We start from the raw sequence: 25,731 nt of genomic DNA, 5'->3' as shown, positions 1-25,731 counted from the left end.
AAAGGCTGAGCACTGGTGCTTTCATCTTCAGAAATGTCTATGTGGAGGCTGTAGACTGAGTTTAGAGATACACTTCTTTAAAAAACAGTCACAATTAGAAAACAGTAGCTACCACATTACAGTGAGAAGCCCTGATGTGCTGCTTCTATTTATACATTTTGATTTCAATAAAAAGCAGCTACGCTTGTTTTTTTGCCAGCCTATGTAAGTTGCAGTTAGCCAGAAGGAAAAGGGGGAGGGAACCTCCTTATGATTTGACACTTACTCCCACATGATCCAATTGTAGCCCCTTAGAAACTTTAAAAATAACTTTCAGTATATCAGAGGTTGCTAGATCAATGTGGCTCTACTATTAAGGGTAGCAATTGCAAGTGACTGTGCTACCCTGCTCTTACTATCCTTGTACAAAACATTCAGTTAAAAAACAACCTGAAGTTACTAGTTTCCCTTAGTTTCCCTTAATAATTAGCTAACTGAGGAGGTAGTGTTTACTTACCCTCTCTGGAGTATGTCAAACTTAAAAAAAATTACTGAAGCTGGTTATCTCTCATTAGCATCTGGGACAGAGCTGCTGCTTGCTCCTTTATCCTCTGTCTGCAGAAGAACTGCTAGAGAACTCAAGGCACACGAAAAGTCACTGCTGTCAGTGGATCTGGAGTTCCTGCTTTTGCTACTGCATTTGTATTAACACTCACTCCGGTATATACTGCAAACTTAGACTCTTCCCTATCTCTGCTATAGCCAAACTGAAAATTACTTGATCTCATCTCAGCACAGCTTTCACCTGAATTAGCAACTGCACGTAGACTGTGTTCATCGAACTATTGAAACTAGATACTTTCCAGACCTTGCATACAATCAGAACAATACAGTAAAGGACAGAGTTTGTACCGATAACATTATTTGAGATAGGAGCTGTCTTCACTGGAGTCTTCCAACTGCAGTATACATTTTTATAAACAGAGATGCTGTAATAGCAGCAGGTTAGAAAAGCACAGTAGAATTTTGGATTGCAGACATTCTGTGGAAGGCCTTGTCTAGAAACAGTATTTGGATTTCCAGCTCCTCAAACAGGAAGCTTTTAATAATTTTCCACTTTAATTAGTTGAGTTACCAATATCAGAAACCCACTCTAGTTTCATAGCATATGAAATACCTTCCAAACCTCACATGACACCTGACCCTATATGAACTGTGACAAAGCTTTTTGTTTAAGCTGAAGTCTTAACCTAACCCTTGTACCTCAAGTTCCCTCCATCCCCTCCATCAAATACTTCTCCCCATAATGAGACTTGGTTTAAAAAAAGTCTAAAGTTAGCCTTAGGAACAAGAAGAGAGTCAGACTCTCAGAAATGATACAACCCAGCACTCATATGTAGACAAGCATTGCTTACATTTTAGGACAAAACCAAGTTACATTTAATGAAAGCACAGTGTAACATTTAAATCCCCTTAGTAGAGGTAGAAAGCCAGTGTTTTAATCTAACCCATTCATATGTGAAATACTGATACCAGATATTGATTTATTGCTATTAGTGACAACTAAATTTGAGAGCTTATAATGTCAGCAAGGTAGCATGATTACAGTTGTGATCTCCAATATTCATAGAGTAAAACATGTCCACAGCTGTAGTAAGACAATAGCAGATTCTACCAAGAATCTACCACTTCTTGTAAACATTGTATTTGTGCAGATTTATTTTTTTTTTTCATACTTTAATTTCTAAAAGTCATGAAAGGCAAGGTTAGTAGCAGAAAACACATCCAGTTTCACATTCGGCAATATGAGAACCCTGCCCTTCAAGAACAACCAAAAACCTAGCAGCACATTTGCAAACAGTATTACAAGGTTTTCTGAATTACCCACCCTTCAAAATCTCTCCCCCCCGAAACCAAACAACAACAACAAAAATCTGACACGAAAAATAAAGTGCAGTACCCAGAAAAATAAGTGTCAAGAAAAAATAGCCATGTTTGTTTCTTTGGGGGGAGGAAAAAAAAAAAGAGTACTTGGCCTTAGCCTTAAGAGTACTACACTGTATCCATCATTTTGGATTCTTCTTCATCTCTTTGCATCACAGAGTTTGCACTGCAGACATCTGTGTTCATGGAACCTTGTAGATCCCCTGTGTTCTGCAACAGATGAAAAATTGACAGCTTAACTCTCTGTAACTGTATATATGGAAGAATAGAGACAGAGAGAGAAAAAGAGATTTTTAGCTTAAGTTGGACTCTCCGTGTTGTCCATCTTAAGATGAGACAAATTTACAATAGTAAGGAAATAAGCTCTAAAAAATTCATCAACCAATATTATCTCACTGTGTCAAGAATTCTTTAAATTTGCTGGCATAGCTTGTATTTGGTCTCAGTGTTTCTAGCACTTGACTGCACATTTACTTAAAATTAAGCTGTTGGGTCTTACCTGAGAGGTACTTTAATCAAATTATTTCAAATAAGTAGTTTTACTTGTGACTCCTTCCCTAATACCTAATTTTTTTTTTTTTACAATCTTTAAGTTGCTTCTTCATTCCAGAATGTGGCCATCACTAGTACTGTAACAAAAGACTTAAGTACACTCAGTTTCCTTTTATTAGAACAGGAGACTTTCCTTAGTCTTGACTTACCTGAATGATCCCATGAATAGGATCTGTCATTTTACACTGAAACCTCATTTCACTGCTTGTGCTAAATGCTGTGAATAAAATTCTAGCATCTGATCAGTTTTATGATGCAGTGTTTATTTTAAGCACAAAAATGTAAGGGCACTGAACTAACGTGCTTTTGACCTTACGCTGATGCTTTCTGAATTCCAGCAAGAAAGCCCATATATGCCTTGTATATTGATAATACTGTACATTATATCCTGAGCACTAGCAGTTCTAGGAATAATCCTCTTTATATTTCAGAGAGGTATGGCTTCTCAAGGCAGGACCTAATCCTACTTTAGTTAAATTATTTTCTAGAAATAATAAGCCTACCTGTGAAAAAGATATCAGCTCTCCCACAAGACCAGGATTGACACTGAGATCACGTAGTAACATAGTTTGAAAGCCATGTGATTGTGACCAGATTCTCACTCTCGTCTTGAATGCCTCAAGTTCATTTTTAAAAGCCTCAAAATAACCTTCCCCAGTCTGCAAAGAGAAAAATGAAATATTTGCACTTCAGCCAGATTTACTTTTAAATTGTAAGCATACACAGCGCTGAAAAAAACCCATGCAGTAATCCATGTTATACCCTTTGGGGAATAACAAGAATAATGTTAGTCAATTTAAAATGAAATTTCAGGTAGCTTTCTTTTTAAGACAATCTGTAGTATTTATATGTAGAAGCAAACTAACTGATTTATCTAAGGACATGTAAAAATAAATCTAGTTGTAGCCTTTCCAACTCAGAAGCCAGTACCCTTAGAAGAACAGGTGCTTGTTGTAACACTGGTCAAAACCAAAGCACAAGCTGACTTGCACTTTAACTGAACTCCTTTAGGCAATATTGAGGTCCATCAGTCTTGAATAACTGAATACACTCTACAGCAAACCACAGTTGCAGTCTTCCCGCATTTCTCCTGCGTAGCTCTGGATTGCTCCATTTCAGTAACGAGAAAGGGACACTACTTTGGGCCGCACTGTGAACTGCAGATGAAATGGAAAGTTGTGATAATACGTATGTACACTGTGAAAACACAGGTGTAATTGGCCAAAATCAGTCCTTAAACTGGTCTGTTTGCTGTTGTTACTTAGTTACTACTTGTGTATAACACCCCTGTTGTCCCCCTGCTGTATCTTGCTTTTCCTCTGGGATAAGCAAAATCCCTAAAACTTTCATTTTCAGAATTGGAATTACACCAAAATATTCTGTCTAGAAAAGAACTGCTAACAAAACACTGCCATAAGCCTAAGTCAGTCAATAAAATATTTAGCCTCTTATGGTTAGGAAGAAACCTCTAGAACACTGGTCCCTTGTACAGCATCAAGTGTTTCTCCCATCATTACCCAAATTGACTTACTTTGGCTTTTTGGAAAAAGAGACGAAAACAGCCTCTTGGATCCATATTGCAGCTTCTGGCAATTTCTATAATAAACTGCATTACAACTGCCTGGTGTGCTACTTGCTCCATCAGAGCTCTTTTCTGAAAAAAAGTTCAAGTTATGATTTAAAGATACTGCCTGTGATTATATTTCTAAAATTCAGCATAATTTCCTTTTGTTCTAGTTCCTAAGCAGATGAGAACTCATGCTTACAGAAGCAAGGGGACTGATAATTAGCTATAACTACACATGTAAGTGACGATGCACTATATACAGTTTTTCTTCACATAAAGTAGAGAGAGGGTGGGAAGAACAGTTAAACAGCTAATCAAGTTGGTCAGCTTCTTTATAGTGCAAGTGGGAAACTGTATGCTTTCAAACAATTTAAACATCTTCTTCATACCTGTTCAGCTTCTAGATGAAAACACCACAACATGAGATATCTAGATGTTTCTTCACATACAAGATATGGGTGATCAGACAAAAATCTTTGACTATCATCCCATCTGCTCAGCATACCTAGTAAGAAAAACATGGTTAAGATATTCTAAATGGTTAAATGATTAATGCAGCAAGGAAGTTACTTGCATTGATACCCCAGCATATACTAACACCTTTGCAATTTACTAACCTCAGAATGATAGCACACAACTAAGTTTGGGGGTTTTATTTATACATCTAACCAATGCTGAAAGAGCATTACCAGAAAGTATAATCAGACTTTGAAGATACTAAAAGTAGATTTTAACAGTCACAATTTTTAATGCATCTCTAGCATCATTGATAAGTTATTTTAAATCAATTCTATATATAGGTACCTATTAGTTACATCAAATAGTTTAAAAAGTTTATGGATAGAGATTTACATTCAGTGATTCTGATAAACAAGTCCTCTAAATGTATATAAATAAGAATGCAAAGAAAAGAATGTGTAATCTGTAAAAAATTATTCTAACACAATTTGCTGGGTTTTTAGGAAATTTGAATTTAATTACAGGAACAGCTTGATCTCAAAAAGCAAAGCCACATCAGTATTGGAAGGTTAACTAGAAGATTGAATTGTGATAGCATGAAGCTATCTTCATGTAAAGAGTTTAAAAATCAGAACTCAATTCTCAGACCACTTCTTAAAGTTGTCCTTCATGTATCACTGACAATCAAGTCATTACTGGCAACAGGTACCAGATGTACAGCTTTAGCCATCTATCAGCATATAATTATAACTGGGCTAAAGATAATTCAGTGGTAATGACCTAAAATAATCTTAATTCTAGCAAACAAATGCCTAAAGAGAAAGCAATGGCTAATATTTCTTTTGGCTGTTTTCAAGAGAGCTATTCCATGCAAGTTCTTTATTGCTTGGAAGCCAGAGCAGGATCCAGAAACAGAACTTGTACAATACAGCTAGCAAAGTCCACACTGCTCCTTGGCAGCAGCTAGCACAGAACAGGAGAGTTGAAAGAACATCAGTGTACTGTCCCTTTTTGCAATGGATTTACATATTTTGAATTAAAATAACAACGTGGCTTTGAATTTAGCAGGTAAGAAAAAAATTGATGATCTGTAATAAGGTTCCTTCTGTAACAGCTTAATCTGAATTTAGACAAAGTAATTTTGCCCAACTGTTAGCCAGGAAGCCTGCAAGAAAGTATCTTTTTTTCTGCTGAAATGCACAGCAGGGGAGATGTCTTCCGATTCCACTGTCATTACACTTAGCAGTTAAAGTATTTTAAAGAACCTGTGCCTGTCACTGCTATCTGCATATTCTGACAGTGTTGTGCCTCAGCTTGGTACTTGCAAGGCTTGCTAAGGCTAACAGGGCTAGAAACCCTTTCTTTAGAACAGTTTAAGATCCTTAGAAGCCAAATAGCTTAGTAAAAACAAGCTTGTACGAAGAATTTGATTTTGCCAACTCAGTCCTGTTGATGGTTCTGGTATTCCAAATATGGCTGTACTATACCATAGTCTGAAATCAGCCAGTAACTAAGAATGGAAAGCACTTCAGAGAACCATCAAAATTTCAGATTACTTTACAAGATCAGCTTTGTGCTTAATTGGGTTCAACAATTATGACAGAGCTAAAGTGACACCTAGTGGATAATTAAATATAATTTTAAGAAACACAATTCCATGCACACATACTCTCACCTGGTGTTTACAGACATTTCCCTTTAATCAGTCATTACCCTTGTAGCTTAATAGCCACCAGAAAAGAAACATTTATTAAAATGAGACAGCTATGGACAATCCCATGCACTTTTATACACACAATTTACATTGTCATGAATGTCCCTGCCTTTCCCACTGAGCTGCAAAAAAAGTTGCTAGAACTTTAGTTTGCAGGGCTTAAGCTCATTTGCATATTAATTCTTAATTATTTTTTTTTTAAATTTAAGTTCTTATTGGTCATAGGAACTAAGAAGCTTCTACAGTTTATACCTTATTTCACTTTGAAATTATTATCTGTCCTGATAAAATAAAGCTGAACAGTCTGTTAACCAGGTCTTTCATTTGTTAACATTCATTCTGTACAATAAGCACCGAACCTACACAAATTCTGTAGAAGTTTGAACTGCAAAATGATGGAAAAAGCACACTCACCAAAGTGTCTAATCTTTTGTTCATGTTTTTGCATAAGTGGTTCAGACTCATCTTCATCTTCTCTTTCTTTTCTTTTTTGATTAATAAGACTCTGAGGAAGAGAAAAATTGTACTATCACAGAAACTCCAGGCATACATTTTGTGACATATAGCAGTATTATATTTTAATGTTACTATTTAAAGGGCTATGTTCTAATTTTAGTGTCGCACCATATACTTGAGGTTTTCTTTAAAAAAGTGCATTACCTCATAATAGTTTCAAAGTCTCATTATAGTCTACTGACCAAAGAACTCAGAAACTTCTGTCCTCATGTAGGAACTTACTGATCTGTCAGCAATGAGAATTATGTACATTGCATCCACAACTTCTCTGGGCAACCTGTTCCAGGGTTTCACCACCCTCATCATAAAAAATTTCTTCCTTATATCCAATCTAAACCTACCCTCTTTCAGTTTAAAACCATTGCCCCTTGTCCTATCACTACAGTCTGTAATAAAAAAAAAAAAAGGCCTCTATCTTTCTTACAAGTCCCTTTTAAGTATTTAAAGGCCACAGTAAGGGCTCACCAGCACCTTCTCTTTTCCAGGCTGAACAACGTCAACTCTCTCAGCCTTTCTTCATAAGAGAGGTGTTCCATCCCTCTGACTGTTTTCATGGCCCTCCCTCTGGACCTGCTCCAACAGGTCCATGTCTTTCTTGTACTGGGGACCCCAGAGCTCGATGCAGTACTCCAGGTAGGATCTCACAAGAGTGGAGTAGAGGAGGAGAATCACCTCCCTTGACCTGCTATCCATGCTGCCTTTTATGCAACCCAGGATACAACTGGCTTTCTGTGTTGCAAGTGCACATTGCTGGCTCATATCAAATACTCAGATGACCCATGCAAGTTTTGACCTGCACTTCTGGTAGAGAAACATCATCCAGATTTGTAGTACGAGTGCAGCTTGCTCCCTTTTCTGAGGCAAAGACAGATGCCACCTCCCCCACTGCCCCAGCCCATTTAAGATATACTGTGGTTTTGTGCTGTACGGCACACAGAAGACACTCAAGACAAATGGAATGTAAAAAAGAGACTAACACTTGTTTTCACGCACACTGACATGGGTCATACCTTATTAAATACCTCTTTACTAACAGGAGGTGTGTTCCATAGATTCAGTCTTTCCCTCTGCTTTAGTGCTTCTTCTTTTCTTCTCCACTCTTCCTCTCTCTGTCTCAGCTCTGCAGCTTCAGTCTTTGCTCTAGCAGATTCCTGATCACGGGATTCTGAATTATGCAGTGCTAAGCTACCTAGTTTTTGCTGGGCTTCTGCTAGGTTCCACGTGTATTCCACAGAGTGCTTCACAAACTCTCTTTCTTTTTGGCAGGCTAATTCAATCTCTTGGTCGTATGTCTGTGAGGAAAATCAGACATGCTATTTATGGAGGGAAAATTGTCAGTTTAGTTTGTATTGGAGCAGATAGGCCTAAATCTCAAATATAATGCACCTGGAAGGCACCTTAGATATGCAGCATTATATTCACAGGAGTGATGAAACATGGTATTGTATTGCTAGATGTTTTTTAGAAAGAGATTTCTAATTCAAGCTATCTTAAGTGCATTTACAAAGTCATGGATCACGTACTGCTATCAGTAATTGTCTCCAGACTGTAAAAATACTTTTGACACAGCTGAGACCCCTCTGGCTATCTTTGGGCTGCAATGCTACCGACAGCCAAGTGTGAGAATACTCTGAATACATACTTCTGAGAAGAAAGTATCAGTTTTGTGATGTCAGATCACAACAGTAAAGGAACTGCTGCTGCCTGCATTCCAGTATGGATTAGTACCTAACAGATGGCCAACATCTTCCCTTGAACTGGCAGTAAAAGTGGAATTTAAGTTACGAAGTGGCTGAGGCCCAGCACAAGCATATGCTCCTTTTGGTCAAATCTATTGAGGAGGTCACCACTCATAGCTAGGAGTGAGAATGACCTCTTAAGCAACAGTGCTTGTATTGCTTCCAGGTGTGTGCTCGGTATTCACACTCAGTAACTTAAGAAATTATCCTCTAAATTATGTGCCTGTTTTTTTTCCCCACTCCTGGTGGGAAAGCATTCACATGCATTAGTTCCTCAGCCTTCCAGTGCCCTATTATTAAATTTGTGGTGCTGATAAGTTGCTAAAGATTATCTGAAGGAAACGTTAAGGCGGGTACATCAAAGTTCTTGTGCCAACTTTGTCTGGGAATCACAGCTTCTTGTTTTTCTTTTTTTAATAGCAAGATAAAAATTTCTCTGTTGGGAAACTGATGTAACAGCAGCTTATTGGAAGAACACGCAGAATTCCTGACGAGGTACTTGCAAAACTCCGACTTGCCCTAGCCAGCAGAAGAGCACACCGCTTACGTATCCGCTTTTTAGACGTTAAGGATGCTAGGATAACTTCAACCCAGCTCCCTCCGCATCGCTCCTCAAACGCGGAACTGTTACCCACGGGCAGTGGCAGGCGTCACACACCCACCCACCCCACCGCCCCGCGGCGGCAGCGCATCTGCCCCTCCGGGCGCACTCGGGCCCGGCGCAGCGGCCCCGGAGGGGAGCGAACTCTGCCGCACACCCCCGCCCCGACACGCACCGGGCTCCGCGGCGACCCCCGTCCTTCCGCGGCCCCCTCCCCGCAGCGGGCTGGGGCTGCGGCCGCGGGGCAGCCCCGGCGCCCGCGGCACCGAGCCGCTCCGCGCCGGCCGGGGCAGGGGGGAGCTGCGCCACCGGAGGCGGGAAGCGGCGCGAGGTACCGGGGCGGCTGGGGGTGGCGGGGGGGGAGGGGGGCGCGGATGTACCTGCGCTTCCAGCGGACGCTGACGGGAGTCGGGAGCCCGCCTCCGCTCCTCGTCGTCCTCCTCCTGCGACGGAGGGCCGCCGTCCCGCGACCGCGGGAGCCACAGCGCCATCCCCAGCTCCCAGCCCTGCCGGTCGCCGTTCCCCGCCGCCCGCTGTGCTTGCACACCTCGGCGGAAGTGAGGCGGCCTACCACTTCCGCAACCTAAGAGCTCCGCCGCGCTCCCACCCCCCCCGGCGTCATGGGGCGGGGCCTGCGCCAGCCGCGCCAGGCGGGGGCGGGCTGGGCCGAGCCGGGGGGGCCTGCCCTTGCCCCTGCCCCTGCCCCTGCCCCCGCCGGTGCCGCCGCCCCCGCCGCCCGCGCCGCCCGCCGCGGCGAGGAGGCGCAGCAGCCCTCCCCCCTCCTCCCCCGCAAGGCCCGGCCGCCGGTAGCGCGCGGTGGCCAGCGCTTGTGGCGCCGCGGCGCTCCCGCCTGTCCCTGCTCGGAGTACCGTGTGTCGGGCCTCTTCCGTGCCGGCGGAGGGCCGGCCACCTCCCTCGAGGCTGCCGCAGGACGCTGACAAATTATACGTGTATACATATATTTATGTGTATATATATATATAAAATAGATGTGTTTCGAAAGAAAGAAAAAGGCGGCGCGTCCGCGGGTGCGTGCGCGGGGGCCGGCGCGCGCCCGGCGCTGCCAGGCGCCGCCGTGAGGGGCGCCGCCGGGCGCGCGGCCAGCGAGAGCGCCGCCGCCCGAGGGGGCGGGGCCGGGCCGGGCCGGGCCGGGCCGCCGCGGTCGCCGTGGCAACGCGGGCCGGGCCGGGTCGGGTCGGGTCAGGTCGGGTCGGGTCGCCATCCCGCCCCGGCCCCGAGTCCCAGGTGCCGCTGAAGGCTGTCGTCGAGCTGCAGGTCCGCAGCGCAGGGTGTCCGGGGAGGGAGTAGCGGCGGGTCGCCCCAGACAGCCGGTGCGGGGGGAGGTAGTATCTCGTCACCGCCGTTATTCCGCGACCCAGAGGTGCCTCGCCATACGACACGGCGACACATACATGAAGAGATGCGCACCCGCATACCGTATGTGTGCGTACGTCCGTATACACGTGTACTGTGAATACTTGCGTGCGTCCATCTGTGACCGCGCCTTCAGTTCTAAGAGCTCCTGGGGAGCTGTCTGGGTTTTAACGGCTTGGTTCCCATCTGGGAATGGAAGCTCATGTAAAATGAGGCCATACCTTTGCAGTCAGAATACCCCTGTGAAGGTTAAAACGTGCGCTTGGTGTAGCCATAGGGTCTCATCCGTGGAGTTACGTAGCTCTTCCTCCAAACAGGAGGCACTGGCTGGTTCTCTGGGGCTGCAGGTATAAAGTCTCCTGGAAAGAGTATGCAAGGAAAAAGTTAGATTAAATGCGGGGTTTTTCTTGCTGTGTGACATTTATTTAATGAAGGGGATTACTGCTGTTGTGCAAATGGTTGGTAGTAGTATGTTGCTCATAGCAGGTCTCCTCATCAGATGTAAGAAAAAAACCAAAATGGTGGGTTTCACTCATTCATTTCCTTGTAAGTATCAAATGTTTCTCTTGTGTGCAATGCTAAGGTCTGTGAAATGACTCCGTGTTACACAAGATGATAAAAAAGAAAAGACCAAAATACGAAATGCATGAACTCCCTACTACAGATCTTAATCTGGCACCCTTTTGAGATTATGAGTAATAAAGCCAAGGGCCTACTGAGTCCCTTCTGAGATAGAGTCCTGTAGACTTGGACTAATGCATGTGTATAAGACCAGACTAAGGAGTCTCATGGGAGTGGTTTGTTTTTTTTTTCTCTCCTAAGGTTACATGTCCCACTGTGTTTCTGCCTAAGAGAAACATGACATTTTTCTCAGTGAGTGCATCTTGGGTCAACACAAAGAGGCAGAATGCCTTTCTCCTGTTTTCCCTCTCTTGTTTCATGAGAAGATGTGCTTTGAAAAGGTGACTTTCACTTGTTAGATGCCTTGGGCTATGAAGTCTAATGTCTCAAGCCTTGTACAAGCTGTAATTCATGTATAGTCTTATTTTTGTTTACAACTGATAGCTTATTCTTGTTTCACTTGTATTTCAAGATAATAAGATAAAGTATTAGACCTTTTCCTGGAATGGAATTGATTTTAACATTCCTTTAAAATTTCATGGGCTGGAGCTTTGAGAGCAGTGGTTATGAGAGGTCATCTCCTCACATGGACAGTTCTTACCTAATCTCAGTAATGGCAACAGTGTATATGAGGGCAATTGAATTTACTCTGTTTCAGAATAATTCTATTTATTCTGGTTGTTCTGGAAGCAGTATGATACCTCGATTCTAATATGGCTATCATCTATTCAAGACTTTTGTCATTACAGCAGACATGTATAAATGAAGATCCAAATAAATAATAGACAAATGTCTTTCCTGTCATTTTACATGCCACACTGTTGTGGTTTAAGAGCTGTCCTGGCTCTGTCCCGTCCCAACTTCTTGTGCCCCTCTGGCCTTCTTGCTGCCTGGCATGAGAAGCTGAAAAATGCTTGACTTAGTATAAACACTACTCAGCAACAACTGAAAACATCAGTGTGTTGCCAACATTATTCTCATACTAAATCCAAATCATAACACTATGCCAGCTACTAGAAAGAAAATTAACTCTATCCCCGCCAAAACCAGGACACACACTAACACCAGGAACTGGTGAGAAGAGGAGTCTTCAGTGTGTTTTTCCTGTACTCTACTGTATGCTTGTTGGTTATGATTCTGGTGAATGGTATTTTGTGTTTGAAAATTGTTTTTTAAAAAAATGGTCTAAGGCAGAATGGCTATGTCTATTGACAAGCAAAACCATACTGAAGCCATTGCAAAATAGGAATAGATGAAATTTAGAGAAACAGTATCTTTCTTATCTATTTCTTTCAGACTTTCCTCCATTCTTTTTCAAACCACTCCCTCTACCTGTCTGTTTCTCTAAAATTCTTTGCATCTGCCTCACAAGAGGCCTTTCCCTGAGGGACGTGATTACTTTCCCTTTCCCTTTGTGGTTATTATTGACACAAGTGAAAAGCTATGTAGTTAATATGTCTGAAAGCTATAAGGTATAATTTTCATTAAGGCCTTTACCCTGTCTCAAGGTGAACACAGCTCTGAACACACAACTCTTCATCTCTCTGCAATAAAAGCCCATAGCCATGTTCTGACCAGAAGGGGGTAACATAACCCACTTCTACAGAAGGGTAGTTTCTTGTACATTTACCTAGTAATAAGAGGAGCATCAAAGTAATTATCGTGAAGTAGGTGTTGTTAGATAAGTTCATCTTTTGTCTTACCTCACAGTAATGTGTTTTTGTGCCTGTGACCTTCGTAAATAGGTGTTAACTACCACAAAGCAACACATTTTCTTAGGGAAAAAATGACTTTGCACTAGCACAAAGCAACACATTTTCTTAGGGAAAAAATGACTTTGCACTAGCACAAAGCAACATATTTTCTTAGGGGAAAAAATGACTTTGCACTAGCACAAAGCAACACATTTTCTTAGGGAAAAAATGACTTTGCACTAGCACAAAGCAACATATTTTCTTAGGGGAAAAAATGACTTTGCACAGCCCTCTCAAAAAAAAACTATTGCCAAAATATTGTCTGAAAACACTGATATCATTTGAAGAAGGATGTTGGCACATTCAAAAGAAACAAAAAAGCAGCAAATATGGATAAAATAAGTGGGATGCAGCTGAGGGCAGCTTCTTTAGATAGACAGAATGTCTGGCATGAATGCCCAAATAAAATCAGTGGTAACGTTCCTGTTTACTTCAAGGGAGTCAGAATTTCACTCCAAGGCATGAGAAGAGTATCTTTGAATAAGACATAATCCACTGTAGTAAAATAGACAAGACCTAAATACAGGCAAAGGCATTTGTTTCTTAAAAGACATTTCATAGATGATATCTTAATTAATATTATTTTTATAAGATATTCAGGCAATCTTTATATAATACATAGAAACATACAGGAAAACTTCCTTACACCTTCTCATTTGTCTGTAATCCCTGTAAAAGATTACCTGTGCTTTAAGGTGCTTGCAGTTGGGGCTTTTAATTTTTTCTTTTGGGGTGTGTCTCATAAGATTGGCCAAGAATTCAAGTGTTTTCCAAACATAAGTTTCCTGATTGTACTTGTGGTTCTGCTGGTTTACAGTTCATAGAATTGCATTAATGGTACTGTAAGCATGACAATTTTTCCTACAAAGTGTAGACTGTTCTGATGTTGATGCAGACATGAATGGCTATGCAATTTCAGCTTTAAAGTATTTTTTCCAAAATATCGCATAACTTTAGAAATGTGGATGACATTTTAAAGTACACAAACATACAGTATTAGTTAAGTTTGATTTTGCGTAGTGGCAGCTTGACAGAAAATAGGGGAATTATTTTGAATAGGTATTAAAGTGTTCCTGTGAGTACTAAGTTGTTAAGTTAGTTGGTGTTATAACAAATTTCTTTACTTCTTACTGTTTTTCTGAAGGTGTTTGAAAGTGCCATAGATCCTGCTGCAGTAACTGAAAGGCTTGAAAGTAAGTATGATTTTTAAAATTCTTGAATAGTTGAAAAACTAAAAATTATGAAGTAGGTCCACGTATTCACATAGTCTGTCTGCCCGCTTGTCTGACTGTCTTTCTAAAGTATGTGATCTGATACACATTGTTCCCCTTATATGTTGCTCTGAATTGTGTCATCCGAGTTTCAGCCTCTACGACTGCCCCTCAAGTCAATTACATGATTTTTCCATTCTTAGCCCAGGCTGTGTTCTGATACCTAGTGTAACACTGGGCTAACCTGACAGGTCTGCTTATTATTTTTTCGATCAGCAATTCTTTATTTTGAAGTTTGTGATACATCATGAATTTCATGACTAGTCAGTCTTTTAAAAGCCAAAATTTTATTTATTGTTTGTAGGGGGATGAGGGGAGAGAAAAAAAATACTTATAAAATGCTCTGTCTACATTCTGTTTCATCATTGCAAGTAACCTGTGGCCAGACTTTTTCAGTCATACCTACAGGAGCAGGTGTTGTATTAATTCATCCCTTAGCTTTAATTCAGTTAGCATTCCTTTGTCCTTGCTTGGTCTCAGGTTTTTGTCCTGGAGCAAGCCACTCCTGTAAAGTCAACAGAAGGTAAACCCAGAAGCCACTGACTGTCCCATTGTCCTATAAATCCATCAGGTGTCAACCACAGAGAGTTACTTTGTGCTGATATTTCTTTTCTGTGTGTTTCTATTCTAATATTAATAATATTAAATACTCCAGGAAAAAAAGTAGAATATTGTCGATTAGAATGGACTAGCTCTACATCTGTCTTCTTTCTCCTCTATCTTTTGTCAACTCTTCAGTTTCCTTCGCTGTCCTTCCTCCATCCCTTCCTGTAAGTTTTTGATTAGTGTCCCAGAAGTAAACAGTAAATCTATTCTAACTATTCAGCCACAGTGCTATAATTTATTTTTTGTCTTCTGGGTAATGTAACAAAGTTTGAATTAACTCAGCTTGTGTCTTTAGGTAATAGGCAAGTAAATATTTTTCCACATGCAAGTTAATTTGAGACTGGAAAGGATATTAGTGGGTATTAGTTTTATGCCATGACCCCCAGCTTTCTCCCCCTCATACATTTCAAGACCTCCTCCAACACTATTTCCTTCTACTCCATCATGTGCCATATATTCTTGGGTACACACTTGAGGAGAAAAAAATCCCTGTTCTGACTAGACTCATTGAATAATTTGTTATGATCAGTCATTTTGCTTTAGTTTCTTTATCCTGATTTTCATATTTCTAATAGTAGTCTAGTTCGCTAGTAACATTCGAAGAGAACACAAATAATAATGTAGAGTTCATCTTGACCGATAGTACTGTTGGTTTTCTACAGACTTCATATTGTGTGTATTTATAAGATGGGAAAAAAAGCAAATGGACACTGGCTGGCAGAGGAGTGCTGTTGTTAAGGTCACTGATTAATGGAGCATTCGTACACATTCTAGAACTGCAGGCAATTTGTTAAAATTGGTTATTGTTCTGTTACGGCAAATTCAAAATATACTTTATGTTCCCTGTGTAATAAATATTGGTTGTACATTTTGTATTTATTTTTCAAAATGCTTTGCTTCAGATATTCATCTTTCCCTTTCTTCTTTGCTTTTTGCTTTTAAGGGTTGCTGATATGATAAAGGGTGATGTCATTCCAGGTTCAAAAACATTCAGTGATGCTGGAAAAAGGAGATGCAAGGACTCAAAAAAAAAAGTGATCTGTGCTAGTCCAGAGCGTGCTCATCTTCTCATATGATTACTTTCATGCAAGCTTTGTGGGTATCACGCTGTCATGTAGCTAATTGTAGTATATAATGCTTGTTTGTCCCCTCGGCATAGCAGATTTTCTCTGTGCTTGTTAGGACAGAAAGACTGTTCAGTGATAAGTCTAGAAGAGATGAGAGTGTTTTAAAAAGTGCTAAAGGATTTAATACTTTCCTCAGCATATTCTGGCCCTGTAGAACACCTGTTCTGTATAGTACCTACATGTCTGTCTTGACTCAAACTTCAGGTATGTCGCCCCACACCTTTTTTTTTTTTTGGCTCTGCAAAAATATGCATCTTAGGGATTTTGCTTACTTCTTGTACAGTGGGATATGTTGTCCTCTTTCAATTTTCTAAATTAAATAAATATTCATAAAAACTAAGTATATTACTCATGAGAGGAACCAGTGCCTGCCTATGTCCTTACTACATCAGAAGTCAGACCCCATATGACAAATCTGACTATTTGCTTTCTTTTTGTAGTGTCAAAAGCTCACAAAAGCATTTTTCCTGGTGATTGTAAAGCTGGGATCCTTTAGAAGGGCAGTCCTTACAAGCAATGTGACTAGAAAAAATGAAACTTTGAATAGGATCAAAAGTGTTACTCTCATTATTAACTTTTTCTGAAAATTTTCTTCCTTGTGCCATTGTTTTGTCTAGAAATCACCAAATTGCAGGCTTTGTTTTCAGTCTGATTAGAAGTCAACATGTGTCCTTGCCCCTGTAAAGACACAGAACCCATCCAAGTGAAGGCAGTAGCAGCTTTTATAGCATAGTATCCATTGTGGGCAGCTTAGTGTCTCATTTCAGGGAGGCAAAACCCTTGCTGTAGTTTCTAAGCCAGGTACTTGACAGTGTACCTTAGAGCTTGCCTCCTATGGTGGGAGCTTATGAAAGTGTCTTCGGTCTCTGGCTGTGCTACACATACTGAGCAGTGCTGACCTTCTCCATTCATTCAGAACACAGTTAATGGGCTTCTGAAGGAAGAGAAGAACTAGAGACAAGGGTGGTGTAGGGCATGAGAAGACTTTGTTATGGTAACATCCACATGTGTAGTCCCAAGGTCACCTTATCTTGCTGTCATGGTACCCTGGGACAGTTTGCTTCTTCCCCTCTGAATCTGTAGAGTTCCAAGCATATCTTCCTCTTGTGAGAATAACCCAGGATAGTTCACCTCCCCCCCTCATCTGCACCCACCTTTGCACAGGTGCCAATGTTATGGCCAGCTGCAGATCTTGGAATTCAGACAACAGCACCTGCATCATATCAGCAAGGTTGCTAGTGAACAAAACAGGACATAGCATAGGTATGATGTGTTAATCAGTGCAAGTTTTCTTATCCACCCTCATGGTGCTTTCCTTTGAGCTTCACTCCCAAGTTCCACTGTATCAGGTCCCCTTTTAATTAGCATCGATGTACCGGGGCTCCCATCGTGGTAACACCACTCTTTCATTAAAGCCAAAGCTTTCACTTGCTGAGTGTTGTGCCTCATCCTTGAGGGATCTGCACCTGCTTTTTGCTTCTAGCATGTGGATGCTTAGTCCCTCAGTAGGTAGGACACTGGTCTCATGCTGTGTGGTTGGCTGGCCAAATTACATGATGTTCATTTACTACATGCTGGCTATCTGGAGGGAATAGAGATGGCAACTGTCTTTCAACACTGTTTTATGATGACACTTTTGCTGCATAAACATTGGAATGTTGTAATCTCATATCAATCTTTTTTATTTTATTCCTGCAGGCAGCTGATTAGAATAATTAGTTGTTTGCCCAGTGAGGTGACTCCTGGTTATACTGAATGCACTGAGAAATCAGGTGGACCAAGACTGAGCGTGCTGTGTATAAACACATGCATTATACATGTTTTGTAAAACATGCATTGTACATCGTCTGTATAAATCCTCTGTCACAGCTTTGGACGTTCTCTACCCTGTAACTAGGTAGTTTGCCTTCAAGCCTAGCAGTCATCTCCACCTCCAAAATATTTCGGGGCACTTGTGGTGGTTGGAAAGTTAATTACAGCATCAAACTCCAGTGCTGCTCTGCTAAGCCAAATCTTTCAAAACTAATGAAAAAGTAAATGGTTTCCCTCCCTTTCGCCTTCTTCATATCATGTTCAGAAGACAAAGTAATGAGGTACAGCATAATCAGAGCACTGGGAATAAAGTGAATAAGCCATTTGCTGGAAAAGCAGTTATTCTCTCAGTCAAATAGGCAAAAAAAAAAAAATCTGATGTTGATGTGTTCTTTCTTGTATACAAATACAGAACTAAATGGTTTGGGTTTGCTGTTTTTCCGTGGTTTTGTTTGTTGTGGCCCTCAAGAATGCGAACTGAAATGTTCCCTGACACAGAGAAGGACAATATACTAAAAAGGAACTGCTGTCTGAAACATTTCCAATGTCAAAGAATTCTAAATCATGCTGAGCATATGCCATTCTTGTACCACTCTTCCTAGGCCCAGTAATGTCCCAACCACCACCTATTACTGACAGCATCTTTATGCATGAGAGGGGCAGCATTCTCTCAAGGACATTCATAATTTACAGAGTTTTCATTGCACAGCTATTAGTGAAAAACAACCTTGACAGCTATTTTTCTGTGGGTGTTTTTTTGTTCTTTCAGTACGAGATGACTTTGCATTTTATTAAGAGAATACACGAGACTTTCTGTTCCCAGAGCACAAGCTAACTCCTGCATATCCTGGTGTGGATAGAGAATTACTGATGAAAACTTCTCCTTATTTCCCAGGAAGCTGGCTCTTATCATATGTGTCTGAAGAAAGAAGGAATTCAGCTACTTAGTAGCAACTTTGTGAGGACTGGGTTTTGACTATCCCTTTGGTCCTCTTGAGCAGGGGGGGATGCTCATGTGCTCTTTTGAATATGGAAGTGCCTCAGAGAATGTACTGGGTTATGTGCTATCCTAACAATTAAATCTGTTAGCCACAGACAGTAAGAATAATCCTATCTACATAGGCAGGTTAGAAGCCCTAACAGGACAATTTTCTGTTCAGTTATGTATCTCAATCCACAGATTATGTGAAAGGGCCTAGTGCTTAAAAGATTTTCAAGTTTCTTTGTACCAATTGCCTTTGAGGACGTCAGCTTTCTATCCATTTTGTTTCTTTCATGTACGGACCTTGTTTTTTCACTCTGCCTGTTCTCACTTATCTCCTGGGGATCTTTCATTTTCGTATCTTTGTAAATCCTTCCAGTGCCCTTTCTTGCCAGGGGTCATTGTTTCCTGAAGCAGCAATATCAGCCTAAAATGATTACATTTTCATCCCTCTCACTGTGTTATGGATTGGATTATGCAAAAGAAGCAATATAACTGACTTGAATTTTATTAATCGGAGTCCATTGCAGCTTAGAATAGCTTTGAACAGAGAGGAGCATCCTTCCTGCAGACTCAATTTTGCATTGATTCATTCAGAAAGTTCTTGTAATTACTCTACAAACTAGGAAAGCCATTATTTCACTTGAAAAGCTGGGGTTTCATGCATAAATTGGAGATACAGAAAATACTAGACTTACGAAAAACTAACTGCTAGAAAGTTATGCCTAATACAAGAACATTTTCTGTACATTTAGAAGAGAAATTCAGAAATATATGCTCTGGTTAACCAAATGCTAAGTATATGATTCTTCAGCTTGGTCCTCAAGAGCCAGCTGAAGGCAAACCAAGTGACCCGCCTAATGGATGAGGGAAAGGCTGTGGATGTTGTCTACCTGGACTTCAGCAAGGCCTTTAACACTGTCTCTCACAGCATACTCCTTGAGAAGCTGGCAGCTCATGGCTTAGACAGGTGTACTCTTCACTGGGTGAAAAACTGGCTGGATGGATGAGCCCAGAGAGTTGTGGTGAATGGAGTTAAATCCAGTTGGCGGCGGGTGATAAGTGGTGTTCCTCAGGGCTCAGTACTGGGGTCAGTTCTGTTTAATATCTTTACCAATGATCTGGAGGAGGGGATCGAGTGCACCGTCAGCAAGTTCGCAGATGACACCAAGTTGGGAGGGAGGGTTGATCTGCTCAAGGGTAGGAAGGGTCTACAGAGGGATCTGGACAGGCTGGATCGATGGGCCAAGGCTGGTTGTATGAGGTTCAACAAGGCCATGTACCGGGTCCTGCACTTGGGTCACAGCAACCCCATGCAGCGCTACAGGCCTGGGGAAGAGTGGCTGGAAAGCTGCCTGGCAGAAAAAAACCTGGAGGTGTTGGTTGACAGCCGGCTGAATATGAGCCAGCAGTGTGCCCAGGTGGCCTGTATCAGAAATAGTGTGGCCAGCAGCACTATGGAAGTGATTGTCCCCCTGTACTGGGCACTGGTGAGGCCGCACCTCAAGTCCTGTGTTCAGTTTTGGGCCCCTCACTACAGGAAAGACATTGAGGTGCTGCAGCCTGTCCAGAGAAGGGCAACCAAGTTGGTGAGGGGCCTGGAGCACAAGTCTTATGAGGAGCGGCTAAGGGAACTGGGGCTGTTTAGCCTGGGCAAAAGGAGGCTGAGGGGAGACCTTATCGCTCTCTACAACTGCCTGAAGGGGGGTTGTAGTGCGGTGGGTGCTGGTCTCTTCTGTCAGGTGGCTGGAGACAGGATGAGAGGAAATGGCCTCAAGTTGCGGCAGGGGAGGTTTAGATTGGCTATTAGGAAAAAATTCTTTACTGAAAGGGTTGTCAGGTATTAGAACAGACTGCCCAGGGAAGTGGTGGAGTCACCATCCTTGGAGTTGTTAAAAAAATGCATAGATGAGGCACTTCAGGACATGGTTTAATGGGCATGGTTGATGGTTGGACTCAATGCTCTTGAAGGTCTAAATGATTCTAAGATTCTACGATTCTGTTCTATGATTCAAAGAAGGTCATGATATTGGTAAAGGAAAGATGATTTGGGGGTACCCTCAGACTAGCTCAGATCCAGCCAGAGAAATGGCAGCATCACCTCATTTCTCTGGCTGGATCTGGGCCAGTCAGATGCTGCCCTCACATCACCTATTCCTTTACCAATATGTCATCACCTTCTTTGCCTTCAGTTGGACAGCTTGTTTCTTTGCTTCTTCATCACTGCTGCTTCTGTTTTCTCCTCCTCTTTGAATAAGGATAGAGGCAAATGTAGTTTGAAAGTACTGTACTGTGATTTCTGTCACTCTTGTAGAAGAAAGAGGAACTGCTAGAAGTGCAGGATTGAAAGTTGAAGGCAAGTGAACAGATTTTTAGTTAGTTAGTTAGTTAGTTAGTTTGTTTGTTAGAGATCAGTAGTGTCTTTTACACTATTTGTCATGGCATTACCTGCCTTGAAAGGCAAACTGGAATTCCTTTTTCACATCATTTTGGAAAGTGTCCTTTGGGCCACCCTGATCCACCAGGAAGACTAGCATGCAAATGGAGCTGCTAGTCAAACAGTAAAGAGCTGTATGTCTTCTCTGTAGTTCAAAGAATTCTACTTACCTTTCTTCACAGTATTGGCTTTATGAGGAAATATGCCTCTTTCAGTGACTTTTGATTCTGCAGTTACAATGATGGTCTTGAAGTGTTCTAAGGGGGATGTATATGCAGTGATTATGTTTGTAATCCTTTCCCCTTAACTGTTATTTTTAAGGGAATAGCACCAAAAATAGAGTTTTCCACAAGAATAACCATTACAGAGCTTCCACTTCAGTACAGGACAAATTATGTATTAATGGTAAGGATTCGGACCTGGTTACAGTTTTATAACCTTTGACTGAGTCTATTTGAGTCTAGCTTTACTGTTGCCTTTGTATCTAGATAATTTAGACAGCCACGGTAGGTAAGATTTAAGGCCATGCTAGGGGTCCTAGATTTTGTTGTAACAACAGCAAATCTGACCGACTGAACAGAAGTCATCCATTTCTCGGTTTGTTATCTGCTATCCCAGATGCTCTCATTTCCTAATTATTAAGCAATTCTTTCCAGGGAAAGCCCACAAAACCAAATAATTCTTGCATTGCTTTCTATGGAAGGTAAGATTTGATGTTGTTTTGATTTGATGGCATTTCACTGCCTCCTGTCTGTTGCTGACAGCGGTTTATATTTAGCTTTTATAAATGTTTCTCTTTGCATGCTTTTGCTTAGTGGATTCATGCTTCTCCTATTTATCATTGCATCCTCTGATCCAGACTGAATTGCAACCAGTTAGTCCTCCTCTGAGAAAGTGCTAGCAGTGCTTTCTGTGTTTTGTTTAGTGGCTATATATCTAATAGATTATCTATTAGATAATATCCTGCAGGGACAAAACTCTGCCCTCCCTGCTGGAACAAAATACTCACAGCAGATAAAGTACTTTTGTCTAAGTAACAACTGCTGAATTTGGCCCCCATAAATTGTCTCTTGACCTGAGATACTTAAAAGGCTTAGTTGAAGCTCCCACAGAAGTCAGGATTTCAAGATTTTAACCAAAGTTCTGAATTTTCTAAGCTCACAAGTGTTTTTCTGAAGTATTTCATCCTTCTCTGAGCTCTGTGACAACCAGGAAACAATATTTCAGGAATGAGCCCTAGATGAGAAGTTATACCACTGAGATAATGTGGAAGAGGATGGGATATATAAGCCCATGTTGACTTATTTCTGGTTTTGACTTTGCCACACTCTAACACAGAATCACAGATTCTTCCATTTTGTACATACAAAGATCCAAATTCTGCTATCGTATGGTCAGTTACTACTGAATTAATTTCTGCTTAGAGCTTAGACTTCTTTGCAGGGAGTTGCAAATGTTTGTACCTGTTTTTTCTTAGGTAATTGTGAAACAGTGAATTTCTCTGCCAGGGCAAAACCAGAACAAAGAATCAAAGATCTGCATCTGCATCACCAAAACAAAGGAACTCATCACTAACACAATGCAAGACATCTGTGAAAAGGGATAAAAGCTATGGGGAAGGCATACAGGGTCCTTAAAATCAGAAGATCCTTCTCTAAACACTAGAGACCACTTCTGTGAACTCTGCAGAGAAAACCGGCAGCAGCCATCAAGACTGAGCCTGGGGTCTGCTGAGTGCAAATTAGAAAATGAGAACAGGCCACCATTTGTAGTCAGACAGGTAAGTTCTAAAACTGCTGTACTGCATTGAGAAAGTGAGTTTTTGTTAGTATTAATTTCATCATTTTTGTCTATCCTGTCTTGAACTACTAGATCAGCAGAAGACTGAAGAAATTTAGCAACAAATTTGAAAATATAAACAGAAATGGTTTTTTGTTCAGGATGTAATTGGCCTGTCAAACTCACTGACAGCTGGTGGAAATCCGGTCTGTCAGTTAACAACATTCAGGAAAGGAAAAGATATTACAAAGAAAGAATTCAAAGACACATTTATGTACTATAAAAATATGATACATTTTAACCCTCCCCTTTTCTTTTGGACATAAACCAATCCGTACATTTTTGTACTTAGTAAGGAATCCATGGGCAATTTATTTCATATTTTTGAGACAGTGCTTCTGCTGCTTTCTGAAATCTCTGGGACTGGTTGTACTTACTGACAGGCCAGTAAGCTGAGGTACCTGATGATATGGCAGTGATTGTCAGTCCCCATGGTTCTACGTAGATCCATCAAAGTCTTTTGTTAGTCACTGAAGTTAGTGGAAAATGTTTCTGGGGTTTCATCAATAAACCTTTGAGTTTAGCCAATAGGGTGTTCCATTTGCATGCTTCGAAGCACACTAACAATTACTAGGACAGTGTACTTCTGACTGTTTGCCTGGTTTAGAGCGAGGGAAACAGTGTTTCTCAGGTGATCAGTACTTGCAGGCTAAACTGATCGCTATCTAGAGTAACTTACATTTGCCTGGGTCCTGGTCTTGTATTCCGCAGTCCTGTTCCAGTGTGCAAATGTTTTACCAGCCCTATATTTAACAGTCATGTGTATTTTAAGTGTTTCCACACATATGTTAATCTGTGACAGGTTACATTCTTTAAATCCAGCTTTGTATGAGAATACTGAAATCATTCAACTTGAGATGGACCTCTGGAGGTCACCTAGTCCAAACCCCACTTAAAGCAGATCCAGTTAGATTAAGCTACTTAAGGCCTTGTGCAGTTGAGCTTTGAATATTTCCAAGGACAGAGATTTCGTAGAATCTCTGGGCTGACCACCTTCATGGTAATAAAAGTTGTCCTTGTACCTAATTGGAACTTGCACCATTTGTTCTTGCCCTTCCACTAGGTATCTCTCAGAAAAGCCTGGCTCAGTCTTCTCTACATCCTCACACGAGATATTCATAGACAGCAACACAATCTCAGAATCACTGAATTGTTTAGGTTGGAAGAGACCTCATGAAACCATTTAATTGAACCCCCCTGCTCAGGGAGGGTCAGCTAGAACATGTTGCCCAGGACCATGTCCAGTTGGGTGTTGATTAAGTCTGTGGATGGAGACTCCTCAACCTCCCTGGGCAATGTGTTTGACCAGCCTTACAGTAGAACAGTGTTTTCTTGTGTTCAGATGGAATTTCATGGTTTTTCATTTGCGCCCATTGCCTCTTGTCTTGTCTCTGGGCACCACTGCAAAGAGCCTGGCTCTGTAATCTCCGTTCCCACCCGTCAGGTATTTATACGCATGAATAAGATCCCCCCTGAGACTTCGCTTTTCCAGGCTGAACAGTCACAGCTCTTTCAGTCTTTCCTCATATGAAAGATGCTCCAGTCCCCTAATAATCTTTTTATGGCCCTTTGCTGGACTTGGTCCAGTAAGTCCATCTCTTTCTTGTACTGGGGAACCCAGAACTGGACACAGTTCTCCAGCTGTGGCTTTACCAGCGCTGAGCAGAGAGGAAAGATCACCTCCCTCCACATGCTTGCAATGCCCTTCCTAATGCAGCCCAGGAGGCTGTTGGCTGCCTTTCCCATGAGGTTGCATTGCTAGCTCATGGTCAGCTTGTTGTTCACCACAACCCTAACTAAGGTCTTTCTCTGCAGAGCTGATCTCCAGCCAGTCAGTCCACAGCATGTACTGGTGCCTGGGGTTATTCCTGCCCAGACGCAGGATTTTGCATTCATCCTTGTTAACCTTCATGAGATTTCTCTCAGACACCCTTTTGTCTGTCTGAGTCCCTCTGAATGGCATCTTATGGATCAGCTACTCCTCCCAGTTTTGTACTGTCTGTGTACTCGCTGAGGGTGCACTCTGGGTTGTTGGTGAAGATGTTAAATGGTACTGGCTCCAGTATTGACCCCTGGGATACACCACTAATGACTTGCCTCTAAGCCAGGGATCACAACCCTCTGGGCCTGATGGTTCAGGCTATTTTAATCCACCTCACTGTGCACTCAATCTAACCCATACTTTGTCAGCTTTTCTGTGACAATGTTATGGGATGTGGTGTCAAAAACCTTACTAAAGTCAAGGTAGGTTGTATTGGGTCTGGCTGACATGGAGTTAATTCTCCCCATAGCAGCCCTTGTAGTGCTGTGCTCTGTATTGGTAGCTAGAAAGGTGTTGATAACACAGCAGTGTTTTGGCTACCGCTGAGCAGTACTTGCACAGCATCAAGGCTGTCTCTTCAACATTGCCCCCCCACTGGCAGGCTGGGGCTGGTCAAGATCTTGGGAGGGGACATAGCCAGGACAGCTGACCCAAACTGACCGAATGGATATTCCATACCATATGACGTCAGCTCAGCTATAAAAGCTAAGTAAGGGCTGGGGGTGCGCATTTGTTATTTACGTTTGTCTTCTGGAGCAACCACTATGAGTACCGAAGCCCTGCTTCCCAGGAAGTGGCCAGACATTGCCTGCTGATGGGAAGTAGAGCATAAAATCTTTTCCTTTCCTTTGCTTTCATGCATGACCTTTGCTTTCAGTTTGTTAAACTGTCCTTATCTCGACCCATGAGCGTTTTGTTATATTTTTCTGTCCCCTGTCCAGTTGAGGAGGGCGGCTTTGGTGGGCACCTGGCACCCAGCCAGGGTCAACCCACCACAGTCCTTTTTGGCGCCTGA

General features: G+C 41.7%; 1 protein-coding gene and 1 long non-coding RNA gene across 2 annotated transcripts in view; one reads left to right on the top strand and one right to left on the bottom strand.

Moving 5' to 3' along the window:
• Positions 1-1,376: 1,376 nt before the first annotated feature.
• On the bottom strand, positions 1,377-9,718 carry CDC37L1 (cell division cycle 37 like 1, HSP90 cochaperone). Its single transcript, XM_069776804.1, has 7 exons — positions 9,452-9,718; positions 7,742-8,023; positions 6,630-6,720; positions 4,432-4,547; positions 4,007-4,129; positions 2,979-3,134; positions 1,377-2,133 (listed from the first exon to the last, which is right to left on the bottom strand). Exons 1-7 carry the CDS (start codon positions 9,560-9,562, stop codon positions 2,032-2,034), a joined length of 981 nt encoding a protein of 326 aa, XP_069632905.1. The 5' UTR covers positions 9,563-9,718; the 3' UTR covers positions 1,377-2,031.
• A 454-nt stretch (positions 9,719-10,172) lies between these two features.
• LOC138683850 (uncharacterized) overlaps positions 10,173-25,731 on the top strand; it is a 54,762-nt gene continuing 39,203 nt past the window's right edge. Inside the window, exons 1-3 of the long non-coding RNA XR_011323300.1 lie at positions 10,173-10,346; positions 13,965-14,013; positions 22,533-22,869. This is a non-coding gene — a long non-coding RNA (uncharacterized lncRNA). The remainder of the gene's footprint in view (positions 10,347-13,964; positions 14,014-22,532; positions 22,870-25,731) is intronic.

This window comes from Haliaeetus albicilla, chromosome Z, assembly GCF_947461875.1.
Source record: "Haliaeetus albicilla chromosome Z, bHalAlb1.1, whole genome shotgun sequence".
Classification (NCBI taxonomy): Eukaryota; Metazoa; Chordata; class Aves; order Accipitriformes; family Accipitridae; genus Haliaeetus; species Haliaeetus albicilla.
This window is presented reverse-complemented; position numbering and strand designations above follow the sequence as displayed.